At 30.4% G+C, this 22107-nt stretch overlaps 1 protein-coding gene and 1 long non-coding RNA gene across 2 annotated transcripts; both read left to right on the top strand.

The window, feature by feature from the left end:
- The first annotated feature begins 206 nt into the window (after window positions 1-206).
- On the top strand, window positions 207-2248 carry LOC106778581. The gene is made up of 3 exons (XR_001377069.2): window positions 207-706; window positions 799-876; window positions 1998-2248. It is a non-coding gene; the product is annotated as an uncharacterized LOC106778581 (long non-coding RNA).
- An 11100-nt stretch (window positions 2249-13348) lies between these two features.
- Window positions 13349-16292, top strand: LOC106778492 (multiprotein-bridging factor 1b). Its single transcript, XM_014666463.2, has 4 exons — window positions 13349-13591; window positions 14138-14221; window positions 15810-15892; window positions 15982-16292. Exons 1-4 carry the CDS (start codon window positions 13450-13452, stop codon window positions 16099-16101), a joined length of 429 nt encoding a protein of 142 aa, XP_014521949.1. The 5' UTR covers window positions 13349-13449; the 3' UTR covers window positions 16102-16292.
- The last annotated feature ends 5815 nt before the right edge of the window (window positions 16293-22107 follow it).

Here is a 22107-nt window from a genome sequence, read left to right on the forward strand (position 1 = left end):
AAATTAGATTTTATATCCTACAAAAATGACGTACAAAAATGAGTTATTATGACGTACAAAAATAAAGTGAAATGAGTGTAGGTCCACTAAAAAAAATTGTTATATTATAGAGGTTATTTTGCAGAGGTTACAAAATCCCTCAACAAATTAACTTTATTTAAAATAGTTAAATGGTTTCTTTTTAGTTTTAATGTTTTTCTTAAGAGGTCTATGACCTCCACCTTTCTGAACAATTTTTCAAACCTAAAGCTTTTCTGAAAAATTTCCCAAACCTAACTCACATTTTTTCCAACATTTCACTCCTCTCCCCCTTCTCTATTTCGTCCGAGCATTTTCCCCTTTTCGTCTTCACACAAACCTTTGTCAAACCTAAGTTCAAAAAACTTCTGAATTTCTTTCCCCCATTTCCTACCTTTCTTCTTTGGGCTAGCTATTCTATAGTTCCTTCGTGGTTTGTCTGTCTCCTCATTTTAGCGTGGTCCTTTAGGTTATCATCTTCCTTAGCCCATTATCGTTCGTGGTCTCCGTTCTCAAATCATTGGTGGTTTCTGTCGCCGTTACAGTGCTCTCTGTTGCCATCCACTTTTGCCACTGTTGTGGTCTCAGTTGCCCTGGCCGTTGCGGTGGCTGTTTCGTCGTCAATGGTCATGATTGCCCTAGTCGTTGCGGTCGTCTTCTGCCCCTAAGATTCAACAGGGTCTTCCAGGTATTTTTTTATTATGATTTTGATTATTCCTGCAAAAGGTTTTTTACTTTGAGCATTATCTGAGAATTTGTTGGCATTCCTATCTGGGAAAGCTAATATACTTGAAGGTATCCATGGTTGGGAACTCAGGACAGCTTTCCTGGACCAGGATTTTTGCGGTGGATGGAGAAGTAAGTTTCTATTATAACATCAGTAATTTCTGGGTGGATTTTTTCTTAATTTTCCCATTGTCACTTATTTGATTTTATATACTTTTATCTGTTGCTAAGTTAGAACTCAGACTATTGGTATGGAATAAGAGAATCACTATTTAATTGTCTAAAGCCTTTAGTTCAATTATTATAATTTGTTTGCTAATGTTCTTTATAATATTATTATATTTTCCATTATATATTTAGTTGTGCTATTTACCAATCGATTGAATGCACGCTGGTAATTAAAAAAAGGCGCACCTATGCATGTCAGCATTTTGGTGTTAATTAGGTCATGTCTACAACACTTGGATACTAAAAGAATTAATAAACAATGCAAGCAACAAAGAACTATATTACTGAAGAAACCGAATTCGGAAAGAATCTACTTACGCTTTATATTTTCTTATTTATTAAAAATACTGTATGTGTACTGCATTTTATTATTTCTTTTACATTTTTGTACCATACAATCTACTTTCTTTTCTTCTAATGTTTTGTTTTTCTGATTCTTTGAAAATTTAGAGTTTATATCATTCATTCAATCTTATTTTGGAATGAATACCTTTACAGGTGAATCCAGGTGCATAAGTTATATCATTGTTGACTTTGTTACTTGTATGTTATGTATCAGCATTTTACTTTTACATTTATGTGCACATTGTTTGATCAATTGTTCATGCCAAGGGTTACTGAATTTGTTGCATTAAACATGATGAATTTGCCAGCTTGCCAACCATTGTTCGAAAAGGTTCCATTGCCATCATAGGTTTGGTAATTCTTTTAAGAAGGATATTATAGTCTGGGAATTTCTAAATATCTGTGAACTTGTAAGTAATCAAACACTAGTGAACTTCTAAATATTTGTAGGTGAATTTCCTTTGTTACACGTGCATGCTAGATACCCAAACATTAGGGAATAATCCTTGTAATATACATCCTTCGAAGTCAAGCACTTATATTGCATCAACAATGATTAATACTGACTTTGGAAACATTGATATTTGTTTAATTATGGTTTTGGATTTGTGCTTAAAGGGATTTTAAATTAGCATGTGTTTCAATCTTAAATATATCTTTTTATTTGAAATTGTTACCAGAATGGATGAAGGCAGGGAACCTATGAAGAAAGTTGCCAATTAATCAAAGCAAGATCAATCGTGGAATGATTCAAGTTGCCATTTTTTCCACTTGAAGACAGAGAGAGGCCACATTGCATATTACACAATTTTTAAAGTCTGAAGATTTTGTCTTAGCTTATGCTCTTGTTAAGTCTAGTTGAATTTCTTTAAACATCATGTATTTTTTTTATATTTGTATTGTAATAGTCAATAAATGTATTTTATCTTAAATCATCAATAAAATTAATTTTGATTAATTTTTTTGTATTTTACAGTATATTTTATTTATTTCTTATTATAAAAAATAGATTTCGTTAAATTAAGAATTATGAATGTAGATGGGTAATAATAAATAAAGGAGGTTTCAAATCTCTTAAAAATAATAATCACTAATAGAAGAGGTTAAAGCCCTTCATAAAAAGATCTCTACAATATAAATTTGATACCAGGAGTCATTAAAAACTTCCGTAAATTAATAGCGACGACTCTAATTGTGGGGGTTTGAAAAATCTCCGAAAATTAATTTGCGGAGGATAAAAACCTCTGCAAAATGGAAAATAAACCTCCACTAAATAACAGTTTTTTTAGTGGTCTATCAGCCATTATGAGACTTGTATTGTGAATAATATGGAAGACAAAAAAAATAAGAAAAAGAAAGGACTCTCATGTATTAACAACTTTTCATAATTATTTTTTAACAATAAATTACATATTATTATTTTATTGGTTGTTATTACAAGCCATATCAAAAAGAAGTTATTAAAAAATCAATTTAAAAAAAGAAAAGACTAATAGAAATGAAATGAGAATGATAAACTACATTTATAATCACAAAGATCAAAATGTAATAGTAGATTTCGCTTTATTTAGAATTATATAAGATTTTTCATTTTGTTTAGTTTTCATTTCTATTTATAAGATTTTTCATTTTATACATTCTTTCAGAATTTTTTTTCGTAATAGAGACCTTTTTGGGAATCCTTAATTTTGTAGGCATTGACTCTGGTTGCAGAACGAAGGGAACAAAGCGACTCGCCGGTGGAAACATCATGCATGCGTACAAAAATTAGATTTTATGACGTACAAAAATGAGTTATTATGACGCACAAAAATAACGTGAAATAAGTGTAGGTCTATCAATTTATCATTACCAGTTAGAGCATGATCTAGTTGTTGGAAGGTCCTAGGGATGGGATTTCAACAGCCGAACTAGCTAAATCAACACAGATATTACTAGTCACCCGAGTGACAGATGACATGATTGTGTATTTGGACCCCATTATTCTGGTTCTTAATGCAAGTTTTGATACATTCTTATGCCAAGGGATTGGGTAAGGTGTGTCAGACTTAGATAAGCGCGAATCTGAGTGTTTTTATATTAGAGAACAAGGAAAGTGGTATTCATCACCTTAGGAGAGTACTAAGTGATCTTGCAACAAGAGGGATTTGAGTGAGGATATTTGGGAAATCCATTTCAATCATTCTGCATATTAGAATTGTTGTTTGGTTGGTGTGCTCATGTTATGCAATTTTTGTTTCTTCTTTTCCTTGTCTCTTTGTTTGTGTTCTTCATTTTTCTATTTCACTTCTCTATATGTTACTTTTGTTTTTATCTTTATGTTTTTCAATTTTCAATTCTCAAAACTTGGTTTTTGTTAAAATTGGACTAACGTGTTTGTTTGAGTTTCTTGGTGTTCTTGCAATTAATAGGTATGAAAGTGGATGAAGAAGAGTATGCAAGGAGTCAGAGTATTTGAGCAATAAGTTGACCCACCAAAAAAAGAGTTTGCTTTTTCTTTCCCTTTTTGTTTTCTTTTCCTTTTTGTTGATAATAAGTGTGACTTGGCTAGTTTATCAAATATGATGTATTGGTTATGTGACTTTGAGTGAGTTTTACATGAATTTGAGGAGAACCATTTGTGTTTGCTCATAAATTGGTTTTGGAATACCATGAGAATGTGTTGTGATTTAGTGAAAACTTATGTTTGTGGTTGTGCTCATGTGGATTTATCGAGAATGTTGTTATTGTTTTTACTGTGGTTAATGATTGTGGCATGATCTATGACAACCATAGGAAACCAAAGAACTTAATAGGGTGAGATTTTGTGCCTCATAGTTTTTATCTATGAGTGCTACCTCTTTTGGTTACAATTAACTTTGCTTGAGTTTCATTGCTAGTTATTATTCATTTGCATGCTTACATTGAAACAAGGTGGTCTTTCTTTCCCTCTTTGCATCATATACCCAGAATAGCCAATTGTGTTTCAAATATTAGAACCCTTGTGCAAACTTTTTAGCATTTAAAGAAACTTACCTTCACTATTGAAACCTTAAGCCTTATTGAATTTGATTGACCATCTCACCTTGATGGGAGAGTATGGTTTACATGGTAAGTAGTATGATTCAAGTGTGGGGGAAGTTATTATTAAAAAGGAAGCATGAGTAACAATTGTGAGTTGGTGTTGGTTGATGTGATGCATTCTTGTAAATATGTCATCTATAAAAGAAAAAGAAAGAGAAAAATAGAAAAATAAAAAGAAAAAGAAAATATATTAATAAGGTGACTACAAGTTGGTGTTTGGTTGTTCTAGTTTTCAGACAAAAGAGAGTATAATGATGAAACTGTAAATATGATGTGATTGCTCTCTTTGCTTATTCACATTACCTAGATACACCAATTTCCTTCTTTGTCTTGTCCGAACATCAAATAAAGCCCTTGTTGTGTTTGTATGTTTTGATAATTCTTGGCTCTTGAAATGAAAAGCATAGTTAGATTGTGTGCTCTTAGAGGTAGATGAGAGAATGACACACCCTATACACTAGTGTGCTTGAGTGAAAACACTTTTTCTAGTGAGGATTGGTTCCTTTGATTGATCAATGAAAACATCTTTGCCATGATTGTTAGTCCCTCATAAAGCATGTACATTCATTCTTGTAATATTTGCATTGTGAGNACCATAGCTAAGGATTTACAACGTTACACATATTCTCTTTGGATTGGTATTGAAAGAAGAGCACTCATGAATGTTATCTAATTTGATTGTGTGAACTTCCTTCCTAGTTATTTTACTTTTCTTGAGTAGATGTTTTTCTTAGCCAAGTTACCCCTTGCTTGAGGATAAGCAAGGTTTTAAGTATGGGGGAGTGATAACGGTTGATTTAACGTGTTGGCGTGATATTTTGTGAACAAATCAACTCCTTCATAGCTTTTACCTTGTTTTATCCTCAAGTTTAGTGTGTTTCCTAGTTTTCTTGTGTTTTATTTAGTATATGCTTGTTTTTACCTCTAATCTCTTTGTTTGATTGTGTGAAATAAATGAATAGGAAACAATTATAGTGCAGGAAAACAAGCAAGAACTCAAGGGAACATATTTTGGGACAATAGAAGATTAATTTGAAGCAAACACCCATGTTGGACACAAGAACTTGAATTTTAGAATGCTGTCAAAACAGCCTGTAGCTGAGCGGTAGCTGAGCTATATGTCTCTGGAATGCTGCAGCTGGGGTGTAGCTGAAGTGCAGTTGAGCGCCCTACTCTCTGGAATGTTGACGCTAGGGTGCAGCTGAGCGCTCTGTCACTGGAAATCTGCTATTGGGGTGCAACTAGGGTGCAACTGAGCGGTGACGACGCTGATGTGTCAAAATGGGTTATTTAAACATGAGTCTTGCGATTTTTGGGGCATTCTTCTCCTCCTACACTTCATTCTTCACCTAGAGAGATTGGGAGAGGCCCTTAGAGGCTGTTTGAGGTGTTGGGAAGCTCTCCAACTCCTCCTTGGGTCTTCAAGCTTCATCAATTGTGATTTTGCCTCTTTTGGGTTGAGGAAGAAGATGAGTCACAAATTGGAGATGGAGATGTGAAGGGGAGGCACAAACGGAGCATGGAGCAGCTGCCAAGAACCTTGGGAAAGGCTGTGCATCTTCTCCTTGGTTCCAATTTCTTCCCTATCTCTTCAATTTTGTAGAACCCTAAGTTCTCCACCATTGAAGGCTTTTCCTATTTGTTGAGATTAGTTGTAAAACATGGAACTCTTATGTATTTTGTGATGTTAGTGATATATGTTTTTCCAATTCTTGTTAGTATTCAATTTCTATGCTTAATGCTTGCTTTGGATTGATCACCCATGCATGAATTTTGGTTCTTGATGCATTGAGAAATATGATTGAACCTAGAATTGAAATTGAATACCTACTGGATGGAATTGAGATGTTTGTGAATGCATGAGAATGAAATGGATGAATTTTAGTCTTGACAAATTGTAAATACACTATGTTAAATTTCTTGCGCACCAACTATTTGATAAAATACCAAAAAGAGTTTCTTGTTGTTTTGTGCACTTTGATGTCTAATTGAGTTTTAAAAGGAAGAATTGTTATGTGTTGCACAAGTCCCTTGGGAGAAAACGATATTTATCACTTGCTACGCTGCGACCGGTGCACTTGCTGTTGGTTTTGCAGTCAACAGGGGCCCAGGCCTGATTTTTCTGCAGATCTGCTTGCTCTTGTAGCTCTTCCCGAACTCCCCTTCTTGATAGTTAGGATGCTCTTCCAAAGCACTCAAATTTCCTACAAAACTTCAGGAATTAATGATGAAAACTTGTATGTGTAACCTAAGTTAAAGTTATTCACAAAGTTAGATAAAAGAGAAGATTAAGCAAGTTTCAAGCTTCAAGAGAGGTGATTTGGTAAGAAAATTGTACCACAGATAAGGGTAAGAATTACCGTTATCACCTTCCAATCCCAGGAAGCAAATGCACTATAATGGTCAAGGTTTTTACAACTAGGCTTTTATAGAGACCTCCACATCAAAAATATAAAACACATCTCTAACCCTCTAACCAAAATATAGGCAATACAAACAACAAGACTTGCAGCAAGATATCCCCTATTCGACAACCTGCAACCTACTTTGAACAATCCTCAAAGTGTACTAGACTCTGCAAGTCCATCCCTTGTAATCACAACAGGTACAACAACAATCACGACAAAATTGCAACACGAGCCTTAATCAACCAAAGAACACCTTAATTGTGCGGATAATGATCAAGTAGTAAGCACAACAGAGTTCTCCTTCAGAACCTCTTCAAAGAATTATCTTCATTGTCTTTCTTGATGAGTTCTTGGAGCTCTAAGCTAACATGCAAAAATTATTTAAATTGCGTATAATAGTTATCCCTTTTGAGGTGTCTCCTATTATGTTTTCCATAAATAGACCATGTGGTTCTTGATAACCTCTAGGATAATTTTCTTGTTGCACATGAGGAATTTCAAATGGAGTGTTCTCATTAATATACATTTCTTCAAGAGTCTCCCTTAACCAATCTTCATCACCTGTAAGTGGCCTATTTGACTCAAGAGGGTTCTCCTTAAGGTATACTATTTTGACAAAAAGAACATGCACAAATTCATCAATTACTAAGGTTCTCCTATTGAATACTCTATATGTTTTACTAGTGAGACAGTACCCTTTTCAACCCAAACTATATGTGTTCTTTTACCTTGATTGTTCTTTTTATGCACATTCTTATTTTTGAAACACTTATTCTTAACTCCATTATTCATACAAATGCAGATTGTGTAGCTTTCTTAACCAAATTTTATAATATATCAATATCAAACATATAACTTTTGCATGATATACATTTAAAATGAGGTTAAACAATTGCAAACTCTTTCATTTCTAAATCGCAGATTTTATTTTTTAAACTCATTTTTCAAATTCTTATGAGCAATATCCAATTTTTCAGATTTATTAAGTAATTCAATAAAATCTTTTTGCAAATCAATTTCACTAATTTCAGAACTAGAACAAATTACATGGCTTGTAGTGTCATCAATATTAGTCATGAAGCACAAGTTGGCTTCTTCATCGGAATCACTTGAACTAGTTAAGCTTGAGTCATTATCATCCTAAGCAATGTAAGTCTTTTTCTTTTTGTGAAATTTCTTTTCTTTCTTTTCCTCACTCCTTTTGTTTTTCGGACTTGACTTTCACATGGTCTCTTTCACCACATCCATAACATTTATAGCTTGATGAAGATCTTTGATTTTCCTTCTTCTCACTAAAAAAACTTATCTTTTCCCTTAGCCTTCATGAATCTGGTAAACCTTTCGATGATGAGGCTCATATGTTCATCATTAAAGTCATCATCTTCCTTTGAGAGTTTTCCTTTAGACACTTCAAATTTGAAGGCCAATGTTTTATTCTTTCCTTAATCTTCTTCAGCAGTCAGCCTATTCAGCTCAAGTTCATGCTCTCTTAGCTTTTCAAACAAGATTGTCATTGACATTGAAGACAAGTTTTAAGACTCAGAAATGGTTGTCACCTTGGGTTTCCATGTCTTGTTCAAAGATTTTAAAATTTTTCACATTCAACTCATCAATATCAAATGTTTTACTTAGACTAGTGAGATGGTTGACCATGTGGGTGAAACATTTTTACGCATCAACTATAGTTTCTTCAAGTTATATCATGAACATCTCATATTCCTAATAATCATTGGTATTTTTCTCTTCCTCACTTATTTTATTAATTTTGGTTTCAATTGTCGGTTTTGAAAAGAAAAACTACAAAGGTATTAAGGTATTATGTACTCTGACATCCAAATTAATATTTTGTTCTCAATATTTTTCTTTCAATATTTCTTGTAACTACTAAGGTTTGCATTCTTATAATTGATGTATGAAATTGTACTAATGTAACATGTCAAAGGTGTTAAAATAAAAATAAGTAGATTTTATTAAATTAAGAGGAAGTGGATTAATTTTAATTTTTTTTCTCATATTTTTATCAACATTAATGCACTTTTCTTGAAACTAATTGATAAAAAAAATTAGAAAACGCAATAAATAAATTAATCATGGTATGTATGAATATAAATTCTGATTGATTGAATTACTATACATTGTGATTTTTAAGTACATTTTGGTTATTTGCACAACATAAAAACTAAATTTAAATCAAATTTGAAATAAAGTTAAACAAAATTGTACTTTTCTACACTTACTCATTTGATATAATAAAAACAGGCTATGATATTATCGTGACATGTTTTCTCTATTATACGATTATACTTTATCATTATATAAAATAATTTTCACATGAATGATCTTATCACTAACCATTAGTATTCACTGTTAATCGTTCTCATGTTAGAAAGTTTCAGGAGTTGTCAACATTGAGTGTCAACTTAAACTAGTTAGCTAGTGTGTGTATTGTCTTGTAATTCTTTTTACATTATCTAGTTCTATAGTTCTAAGATCATGATGTTAATAAATAATTATATTGATGTTATTACTCTTAAACATGGTATTGATGGATGAGTTGTAAAGCAAAGAAAGAAATATTGAATGTGTAATATTATTTAAATTTAAGGTTTTATTATTATTTTTTTTAATGAACTTTATTCCTAACAAACACCAATACCTCTTTAATTATTTATTTCTGGTTTTTTTGAATATTTTTTATATCACTCATCTTCTTGGGTTGCAGGCTTGTTATAATTGATTCACTTATAATGATGTCTAAGTTAAAGATACTTTCAAATTAAACTACCAATAATAAAATTGGTTTTTAAATATTTTCCTAAATAAATCTCTTACAATTTCATAAAAAAATATTCTAAACTCTAGTAGGAGATGGAAATATAAAATTCATTATTTGATTATACAATATTTTGTACTGTCATGCAACATATAATTTCACCACCAATATACTTTATTTCAACACAATACCTTAATTATTGACATATTTCTTTTTTAGTAGAATTAACTACAGTCTTGGTACAATGTTTTTAATTATATTAAATTTGTTTAAACTTTATCAATAATTAATGTAGTTTAAATGGTATTTAGACTTTATTTTAGTTTTTCATCTTCTCATTTTATCATATCTATAACATTATAAAAGGAATTTCACACCTCCAAAATACATTTTCTCTCCTGTTTTATATTAATTTATCAATAAAAAAGAGAGACACAATGCAGTATAATCATAAAATTAAGATCCACTATTCATTAAATATGGAAAATATAAAATCATAACAAATTTAATACTTATGATCTATTTAGTTTCATTAACTTTGGCCTATAATCATTTCAACTTTAAACCAGGACACTATAATTAATTTTTAGTTCTTTTATTGATGTAAAAGAACTGTAGGATATTATTGGATTGTAACTATATATGTTTTCAGAATAATGCAGTTTTTTAAATATAAACATAAAAAATTGAAGTGGTTTATTTGATTTAATTAAATTATTTAATGCAACTTAAATAATAAAATAAATAAATAATTATAAATAAAATAGAAATAACCAAACAATATGATTAAATTATTTTAAAACGAATTAAGTGTTTTTCTTTATCTCCAAATTATGTTTATGCTAAAAATGGTGGTGTTTGAGTGTTAGTATTATCATTCTTCTGAACACTTTTCTTCAATAATTTTATAATCATGCAGTTCAAGATATGGTCCAGGGAACCATTCTAACAGAATTTATTTATCTACTTTATGGCCTCACCATTTTTATTTTTCTTTTCAAAGAGTCAATTATTTATCATATGCATTTAATGAGTTTATTGAGGTAATTGAACAAATTAGTTAGGAAAATGCATTAACAAAATTAGTCGGTCCATTCACTTTTTTTTACTTGTGTATGATTAAGAACATCTCTAATGAGTTATTATTGAAAAATTGAGTATAAAAAAATAAGAGCATTTAAGAATCATTATTGGAGATGATTTTGAAAGAAGTTTATTTCCAATTGAGATTTTAGTTCATAAAAATATTTCCAAGTTAAAGTTTTGAAAAAAAATATTTTCGGATGGAGGACTTAAGACCGAACACAATCCAATTTATTCTGGTGTCACGCTCCTAAAGATCTTTTACGCTTACGTCTGATCGGTTGCGACTTGCACGTTAGCATTCCGACGTTCAAGTCAGTAGAGTCACAATAAAACCAGCGTGAATGTTATTAGATCAAAAGTTTCATACCTGGCTAATTATCCTTGTATTTATAGGTATTAGACTCGATTAATAGGCATTAACTACCCGTAATCGTTAATCCATCAATCCGTAAGATTCGCTCACTAAAGATCGTTACCAACGTACCCGAGAGATTCGCTTCCTTGTCCCAACAACTATTTCACCATACCTGCGTTCCCTGTTCACTCGACCCGACCAACCGGTCTAACGGCCACACCGATCAACTCCCAACTTCTCCCGACCGACTTATTTTTATCCGGCCAACCATTCATCTTTACATCGCCACTTTCTTTTACGTTACTACGCCCCACTTAACCGGTCACCCCCTTACATTACAAATATATATTGGATCTCTTTTGTTTTTGAAATTTAATGTCTTGATTTAGTTTAACAATTTAATGTTTTGAATCATTTATATTTCAAATTAAAATATACATTTAAAAATTTGATTTAAGATATGTTGGAAGGTTGAAATATTCGAATCAGTCTAACATAATTGACTTACTCCTTTTATCATCTCACATGTTTTTTATTTTAAAAGATAGCAAATTATTTATCATGCATTTAATATTCGTTACATGTCTAAGTAAATATAAGTTTCAGAAAAAAAAAAATTAATGATGAATTCGTAATTTAGTTAAAATAAGTATAATTAAAAATTAGTTACATGTATAAGTGATAATCGGTTTCAAAAATAAAAGGAAAAATGATGAATTGATTATTTAGTTATAATTGAAAAAATAACGAACCTAGGTCATTAAAAAAATAGTTAGAAAATGCATGAACACTCAAAATGAGATTAAAATATTAAAATTTATTTTTATTAAAAAGTTAATTAAGTAAACATTTAGTTATTATAAAATCAATTAAGTAAACATTTTTACACAAAATAAAAAGTAGATTTAGATCAAATTTGAAGTAAAGTTACAGAAAATTGTATTTCTACACTTGCTCATTTAATGTATAGAAAAACAGGTTTTTATGTTAGTGTGAGACGTTTTTTCTATTATATAACTATGGTCTATCATTACATAAAATAATATTTGAACGAACATATTAAAATATATTTTTATTAAATACGAGAAAGTTATCGTATTTAGCATACTTAAAGAATAAATATTTCATCCTCAACAATTTTCTCTCAATATGTCTTATTTACCACCAAGGTTTGCTTTCTTATTATTGATAGATGCAATTGTAGTAATGCAACATGTCAAAGGTGTTAAAAAAAATAGATAGGCTTTATTAAATCAAGTGGGAGTGAATTAATTTCAATCTTTTTTTCATATTTCTATCAACACAATGTATTTTTCTTGAAACTAATTGATACAAGAATTAGACAACACAATAAAAGATAATAAAACAAATTTTATAAGTTCAATTTTTTTATTGTTTGTACCGTACAGTACCCAAGGGACCGTACGATCTCCTAGGCATCATTAGGCCGACCATCCAGGTCGATCAATCACCAGGCCGATCATCCAGGCCGACCATCCGGGTCGACGAACCAACAGGTCGTCCACATGGATATATTATAAACGATAATAGTTCATTAAAGCCCCTAATGGAGGTTAAGGTGTGATTGGGCTGTCATCAGGCCCATGAAAGGTAAAAGTCCATTACAACTAGTACAAATAAAGGTCTCAGGTATGGTTTTGGACCACGATATATATTATGCACACTACATGCATCCCTTATATTGATGACCGTGGTCACTTTTATTAACTTGAGCGTCGGAGTGCCTTTGGTAGGTACGCGCCCCCGCCCGACTTGGAGAAGAAGGAAGGAGGGAGAATGAACAACCTTGAGTTTGAAGAGGACCATGATGACCGTCCGGCCTCTAGCAAGCCCCCATCAGGAATGTTATAAGAGACATCCAAACTCGACCGAAACACTGTTTTTAAGTTATCATTTTCTTACTGTTTTTAAGTTATCAGAAAACATTTAATTCGATTTAGTTCAATTTGAAAGATTGTGTAATGTAAAATAGAGTTTCAACAGTATATTGTGTGAACGACTTAAATTAAAAACAAAGATAGTTATAAAATAAGCTTGAATCATTATCAATATCTTCAAATATCATTAAAAGTTTATCTCGCCAAAAAAGGAATGCCTTTTTAATATTAACAAAAGGATGGTGGAAAATCATATATTTTCACCATTCATCATGTATGAACTACAATGGTTGTGGGGTGTAATAAAAAAATCCATGGCCCAATTGATCCAACATTATGTAGGCCAATCTGAAAGCCCAATATGAGAAAGGTCCAATAGAAAATGGGACCCAGCCTGCCGTGCATTCCAAGCTAGTAGTATATTATCCATATTGAATTCGTTGAACCACTTCAATCTTCTTCAAATAAAACCCTAGACTCCTCTGAACACAACGCAAGCAGAAGAAAAAGAACAACTTCTCCAGACAAACCAAACCAAACCTTTGAACCATGTCAGGAGTAGGACCTCTCTCTCAGGATTGGGAACCGGTGGTGCTTCGCAAGAAAGCCCCCACTTCCGCCGCCCGCAAGGATGAGAAAGCCGTCAACGCTGCTCGTCGCTCCGGCGCCGACATCGACACCATAAAAAAATGTTTTCCCTTCCCCTGAAATTTCTTCAATCGGATATAGATTATTGGAAAAAAAATCGTTTTTAATTTTTTAATGCTTTTGATCGAAGCGTCTGATTGATTCCGTTGAGTTTTATTCCGATTAGTGATTTTCTTTTAGGAGTTCGGGTTAGACGTATCGGGTTTTTATATTTATTTAAATGTATTTTTTTTTCTTTTTTTATTACGGTTTATTTCTTTTGGTTATGCAGGCAATTCTTATTAGGTGTTCTGTTTTATGATTTTGTTGCAAGTTATTAGCGTGTTACCTTTTCATCTTCGTTGCTGTTAATCAATGTTTTTACTGTGTTTGAATATGAGGTGGGACTGTTGGTTATGGATTTATACTTTATAAGTGATTTTTGTGATTGTCTGAGAGATGGATTTTCTTGCATGTGGCACTTTAATGAATCAGAGTTGAGTTTGTGATAACGTGATTGGATATTTCTTTCTGATTTATATTTTTTACCGTTTTAGTCTCCTTTGTGTTTGGATGGTCAGAGTGATGATCGTTAAGTTGTTGTATGCAGATAATGCTGGAACAAACAAATCTGCTTCTAGTAGCACTTCATTGAATACTAAGAGGCTGGATGATGATACCGAAAATCTAGCTCGTAAGTATGCTTCACTTTATGTATTCTACTAATTCGGTTGTTTGCATTTTCTACACCCTTTAAAAAAGGTTCGTTCCATCTTTTCTTCGGTGAGAAATTTGCATGCAGCATGATTTGATTGGTTCGATGCTGTGACCTTTAGAAGCTTGTATCATTTGTGCCAACCTTTGGAATGTTTACATGGTTAACTTAGGAAATTCATATTTCTTTTTTAGCATGGGTTTATTGTAGGCATCCCAGACGTGCGCACACAGTTTTATTTCATCACTTAAAGTTGAGTTGTAGAAGTCTATTCTATAAACACAGTGCAAAATGACTGAATAACTTCGACTTGGTAGAGAAACTTTTGTGGGGGTGTGGGGGTAGAGAATTTCATTTGAGGTTGTAATTGTGATTTGGAATCCGTGCCAACTGCCAACACGTTTTATTTTTGCAAAATTTGTTCTGTTACCCTGCCACTTGAGCAATAATATTTTTGTTGTTGTAGTGAAGAAAATATTCACATAATTCACATAGCTATATTAATAACTACACATCTAAAGTGAGACAATTCTGTTTGAACAAGATTTATCGTTACAAAATCACTTTCAGGTAAATGTTTCCAAGTATATATCAATCAGTTATTTCATTTTTTTGGTCCGAAATCAATTTTGTGAAGTTGAATTAAACATAAGATAAACTTTATTAACACTAATCCTGATACACTCTTAGTGTACTTGTGTAGTTATATCTGCTCTAGTCCATGTGACAATTAGTACATGTCAGGGTGGGCTTAGAACTAACGACATTATGACAGTAGTCCCCCACCCATCTGATGCGAGTATATATTCTGTATAAATCAAGATCTACATTATTAGATTGTTATATCATTATGCTACAGCAATTATAAAACCGATTCTTTCCTTCACTGTGCAATGTGGTGATTATGTTTATGTTTCTGTTTGATGAGATAACTTCTCTGGGATCTGCAATTCTCTTCTGTCTTTCTACACTGTACATGTGTTGATTATAGATTTGCTTATGTTTGATGAGATAACTTCTCTGGTCGGCAGCAATTCTCTTCTTTTTCTTACTTATCTTGGCCGTTGTTGTGCTTATACCTAGTTCAATGGTGTTGTGCAATCCATGTAAACTCACCTAATGGTTGTGTATTTAGGTTGTTCTGATGATATTTTTATAGATAGAATTGAGGGGCTTTATTCAACAGAAGTGTGTTACTATAACTTTGATACCACCATATAGCTCTGGTCATGAAAGAGTTTCTTTTCTTAATTCATTTTAATCAAAACTTCATCCATACATGATTCACATCTCTTTCTATTTTAATGCTCATACCAACATTGAACTTGTCTGCTAAGATAAGACTCCTGTTGATGTTGTATACCTTAACTATATGGTATGAGGGTCAAAGATCGTGGTATCGTTTAGATTCTTCTGATGACATTTTCTTATAGATAGAATTGAGGGGCTTCATATCAACAGAATTGTGTCGCTACATCTTTGATACCATTATATAACTTTGAACATGATTCAACCTTAAACTTTCCTACTTTAATGCCCATCTGAGTCATTGAACTTGTGTGAACAGATGATCGGGTACCAACTGAACTGAAGAAAGCTATAATGCAGGCCCGGATGGACAAGAAACTAACTCAGTCTCAGCTTGCTCAAGTACTGTTCTCTTCTCTCTTTCTCTTGCTTTCACGAACCTCATTTATACTTACGATTTTGGTTGGGTTATAACTTATGATTGTTTTCAGTTGATCAATGAGAAGCCTCAAATAATCCAGGAGTACGAGTCGGGGAAGGCCATTCCAAACCAGCAGATAATTGGCAAGTTGGAGAGAGCCCTTGGTGCCAAACTGCGTGGCAAGAAATGAAGCTGCTAATCTGACGGTTATGTATGTAGTTTAAGGCTTTTATTTCACTGTCCAAGGTTGGTTGCAAGAGAGACTAGTGTGGCAACTTGAGTGTTTCACCTGCTTAAACATGATTATGTATTTGCATAAATAAAGATGTATTTTCAGTACAAATGATTTTACCTTGGAGTTGCGATTATGTGTTCATGATATAACTGGAGATCCACAACGTGCTCATTCGTTAGGATCTACTGCCATTTAATATGGATAAGAAAGAACAAAACGGAATTAAATTATACTAGTGCCTTTTGCCTAACCTTTTTTTCTTTATGACTTTTGGGCTTATCGTCCTTTTGTTTAACATCTAAAGTTTAGGCACATTCTTTCTACTGGAAAAGATAACCCTAAAAAATTAATGCTACCGTATGAAGAAAATGTTTATTATTATTGTTTTTTAAAAATAGGTTTAATATTTAATATCCATCTGCTTCAATATTGTTAAAGGACGTAGAAAAAAAAAATTACTGTGATTTCTGCGGTAATACTTGCTTTGAGAATATAGAGCGGTAATGTGAATGAGAATGGCATAAGTAATTTTAGAGTGATAATGTGTTTTTTTACTTATTAAATATTGATTAAATAATATTTTTATAAAAAATAAAACTTACAATAAAAATTTGATATTGTTGAGTATTTATGTTAAGAAGATATTAATTTTTTATCAATAATTATAATTACATAAATATAAAATAATAATTTGTTTAAATAATGGTAAAAAATAATAAAAATGATTAAGTGTGTATTCTACAAGTAAATTACAATAAAAAATTTATATAAATTTTATATTACTTGATAAATTAATATTATTTAACAAATTAAATGTATTTTACTAATTTAAATAGATATATATATATATATATATATATATATATATATATATATATATATATATATATATATATATACACACACACACAAAAAGTAAATATTTTTATCAAAATTGGAATGTTTTGAATAATATTAAGAAGTTCATTTGCAATTCTCAATTATAATTGAGTTATAACATATGAATCGATAAAATTATAAACTAATTAATGGATATCTCACCATATAAAGTCTTGTTTTTAGTCTTATTTTAGAAGGTAACTTTTTTCAATCTTTTTTATTATTCAAATATGATCTATTGGTTTAAATTTGTAATCTTTTTTCAATTATAATCAATTATTCTCATTTATATGTGGTCGTTTAGTTTAAAAATGCACTTTATTGGGATCTTTTATGTCTCACTGAATGATAAATGATGGTGAAGTTTCATTTAAAAAAAAAAACATTGTTTTGCTAAATATAACTATAGTACTTATAGTACATCTTATTTGGTAAAATATTTTAAATATTTTATGAAACATATTTGAATGCATAACTAAGTGCGTACGCATGGATTTTTGTTTTGTTAATTTGGATTATGAAAATTAATATAATTATTATTATATTTAAATAATAGCTTATTTACATAACTATATTAAAGTGTTATAATTATGTATAGTTATATAAAATATTTAAATAATGAATTAGATAAAATAAGAAAAAGTAAATAATTAATTATCATTATTTTTTATAACAAATTAATTAAAAATAAATAGCATTATTTTAATATTGATTTTTTATGTTAAAATAATATATTATAGAAAATAGAATTAATAATATCAATAATAATAATAATAATAATACTATAATAATAATAATAATAATAATAATAATAATAAGATTAAAAATTAATATTTATGTATGAATTTGTTTGTTTTAAATTATAAAATTGATAATAATTAATTAGTGATGTATAGTAAAACAATATATTGTATGGTTAAAAATTACAATTAATTTTTTAAGTTATATATCATATTAAAATAAAATGTGTATGCACGGATAATTGTTAAAATAATATGATACATACAAAATAAATAAACATGAAGTTAATGTTAAATTTTTTAAATAAATGCACATATTACATATAGATATAAACAAAAAAAAATATTAAAAATATAATGGCATATGAAATTAAAAAAAAAACTAAACTTAAAATATCAAACAAAAGTAACATAAAAAAAAAGTAAGGTTTAATGTTTTGGCAGGTCCTTTTTCTTCGTCCAGTCAAATAGATCCCTACTTATTTATTGTCTCAATTGGATTCTTATTTTTAAAAAATTAATCAAATAAAGGTTTTATTTTAAAAAAATTGAATCAAATAGAGGCTTGTTATAAATTTGGACAAAGGTTCATTAAGGACGGTGGTACGTGACATGTTGACAATGTACTTTTAATTGACGTGGCATTAGAAACGTGTTTTGTGTATTTTTTTAATTTGTGAATTAAAAGCTACATGCCAAATTTGGAAAAAATAATTACATTAAGGGAAAAGTGGGCAAAAAAATAAAAATAATTATAGCAATCCCTTTCTCTTTCGAAATCGAAAACATAGTGAGTTTTAGAGTTAAAAATAATGTTAGGAGTGGGGTAATTGTTTCCGATACTCTGATACGTTGAACTTTAACCTCTGAAATTAATAAATGCAAGTTCTGTTTTGACAATGGTGGATTGTTCTTGAAATGCAAATTGGAAATTTCATGAGAGCAAGATAGTTGTTTGATGCTGCCACAGTTGCTGATAAGAAGTAAGTTGTTGCTTGGCATGGATGGGCAGTTATAGAGTTAAAGTAGGGAAATATAAAGTGACTTATTTTTTTTTCCTTCTATTTTATTTTTCTTCTTTTTAGGACTCCTACCTTTCGCCACATACCTCACCCTTCTCTATTTAAGATTAGATGGTTATTAGAATGACATAATAACTCACAATATTGAATTATTATACAATACATACACTAATGCAATCACCACTTGAAATTCCTTCAAGAACACTATTTACTACATGTGTTCACAACAATATTATCACTCAATAAAACAACATAAAATCAATAGTAAATCTATCGCAAGTCAAAGCAGAATAAAATTACAGCATACAAATTAGTTCTTAATGCCAACCTTTCGCAAAAGGTGGAGTTTAGTGACAATCCTGGCGTCCAACACTAAATCTTTAGGAAAATATGACACTCAGCGATAATCCTTACGTCATTCTCCTCGCACAAAGGTGCACTCAATGACATTTACTGGTGCTCAACGTTCTGGAGTTAAAATGCTCTAAACTTATGGTATAAGGATAACACTCAACGATGTCCTACTACCGTTCAACGCCAAAACATTCATAAATTTTTGCACTCATTGTTACAAAACTCGCGCTCAACGGTCTAGAGCAAAATTTTCTTCCAAACATACCAAATGAACTGACACTCAATGTTAGCCTACCACCGCTCAACGCTAGCCTACCACCGCTTAGCGTTAGCCTGCCATTGCTCAACATTGTCAATATCAACAAATGAATTTTTTTGATTTGAGGAAAATAAGACTTGTTCAATTGGTTAAATTAGTAATCCCTTCTTAGTACTTAGATCAAAAATAACTTTTGATGTCAGGACATATGCCAATTGGCTCAATTGATGAGATCCTAAGTTCCTTAGTCAACACAAATTCAACCGAGACAAACAACGTGACAAACATCCAAAACAAACTAAATTTAGTAGATTAAACTTGATCATACAACTCAATCATGCAAATCAAAATTTTAAAATATTTATAACAAGGCAATGAGCTTCTTTTACCTAAAAGACAAACCAAATAGTTTGTGAACTCGTATAACATCCACATATGCATTAGAAACTTTATCTATCCTTATAAAAAAAACATGATTAGAACACAAATGAATGATTACTAATCAATAAAGACTAGCAAGGAAAATTCAAATATGTGATTCAGATGGATCACATGTAAAGAAGGAACAAACAGACTAAGAAAAAAGACAAAATAAAATCAATTTATTATATTAAAAAAACTAAAAAAGAAAGTAAACAGCTAACCTCATGAACTGGTCTAATGTTTTTTAAATAGAAGAACAAACCCTCAGAAAACCAATACACAACCAAAATTGAAAAACAATCAGAAAGGGAAAATTGTCATTCGAGATATCTGATTCTGCATAATAAAACAACAGTAAAAGGTAAGTTACAAAAAAAAAAAAAAAATCCACTCCAAGAAACTGCATTTTCTATAATAAGTAAGGTATTTGCATAATAGAAAAAAGTGACATGACAAAAAAAAAACCGTAAAATAAGGAGTCAAAGCTAGAACAATGGGTGTTTATAAATTTTCAATAGTCCTTTTCTTAGGTATATAGTAGATAGATAGTAGATTTCAAAAAGAAATTGAAATTTATAAAATAATTTGAATATTTAAAATAAGATAATTTTAAATTTCATTTATGAAGTTAATCAAATAATACTTATTAAAATAAGCAATTTGTGCCCTAAACAAATATGGGCACAAACTAGGCCTCCATATATGTCCACCAATAAGCAATATAAAAATATTGCTTGGAGGTACACTAAAAATAATCAAATAATACTTATTAAAATAAGCATTTTGTATGTGTCTATGTTTCTCTACGTTGCCTTTCAAACTAATAAGAAAATAATATTAAATAGTTGTCTTATATGCTATTACAACTTTAATGTCCATTGGAGAGCAATTTACTTATTATTTTTTTTAAACCTATTTTACTCAGATAGTTATATATGGTATTTTCTAAAGTTTAAAGAAAAAATGGTTTGAAGATATTTATTTGTACAAGAATAAAAAATCATTAAATAGTATAGTTAATATGGTTTTTAAATTGTTATTTTTCAAAACTTTTATTTCACATTCTCAATTAAAGTTACACTTTAAAATAACAGAGAAATATGTTAGGATTTTAACTTTGACTCTAAATTCAGAAACAAAAAATAAAAAAAATTGACTCATAAATCTATTATTTTAAGATTTTGAATTAAAATTAGTGTCAATTTTTTTTATATAAATTATACTTTGATCTCATTGGTATTATATTTTTTCAACCATCATCTATAAAGTTACATAAGTGATATCATACTTCGATAGTTTTATTAATATATTCGTACAAGTATAATGTGATTCCTTATATAAAAGTCTTTCATGTTAAGATGAAATATTAGGAACAATTTCTTTTCTTTTTCTATCTATCCGTTACATATAATTTTTCTAGTACTAAGTTAAAAAGTAACATATTATCACACAAAAACAATCCAACATATATACTCAAATGAGCTAAACGAGAGCTTAATTACACAAATTGAAAATTTTCAACATAAAATATAATTGCTTAACCATAAAACAAAAGTGAAACTAAAATCTCAAAAGATTTTGGATAATGATATTTAGACAACATTTGAACATTGATTACGTGTCAATCTGTGATTGGTCAAAAATTACTCTACAATCATGTTTATGATTATTATTAGGCTTAATACCTCCATTGGTCCTCGTATTTGTGTGAAAATATCAGTTCGGTCCTCAAGTTTTGAACTGTCTCAATTGGATCATAATTTTTGTAAAAATGCACACATTTTACCCCAATTGTTAACTGATCTCAAACGGCGTTAAGTTTAGCTGACGTGGTATGCTGATGTGTTGGCTTAATCCCTTCTTGGTCCTCGTATTTGTGTGAAAATCTCAGTTCGGTCCTCAAGTTTTGAACTGTCTTAATTGGGTCATAATTTTTGTAAAAATGCACACATTTTACCCCAATCGCTAACTGATCTCACTATGCAACAGTTATCTTCTGCTATCAGTGGAATAAATAGCTTAAAGGCTAGTGATGAACCTATAGGTTACCAAGTTGGTTCATTTGCAGAAAAGGTTGTGAGACTGATTGCACTGGTTACGCGAGTTTTATGGTGACTTTATTTTTTGAGTCGACGAGATAATTTGTGTAAAATCCCCGATTCTCAGAGAGATTAATAAAATCTCTAATTCAAATAAACTAAATAATATGCATTGTGCCACGTGAAACACTGCTTATTTTAAAAAATAATTCATATAATTAAATAATACACGTCAGCATGTCCTC

This window comes from Vigna radiata, unplaced genomic scaffold, assembly GCF_000741045.1.
Source record: "Vigna radiata var. radiata cultivar VC1973A unplaced genomic scaffold, Vradiata_ver6 scaffold_23, whole genome shotgun sequence".
Classification (NCBI taxonomy): Eukaryota; Viridiplantae; Streptophyta; class Magnoliopsida; order Fabales; family Fabaceae; genus Vigna; species Vigna radiata.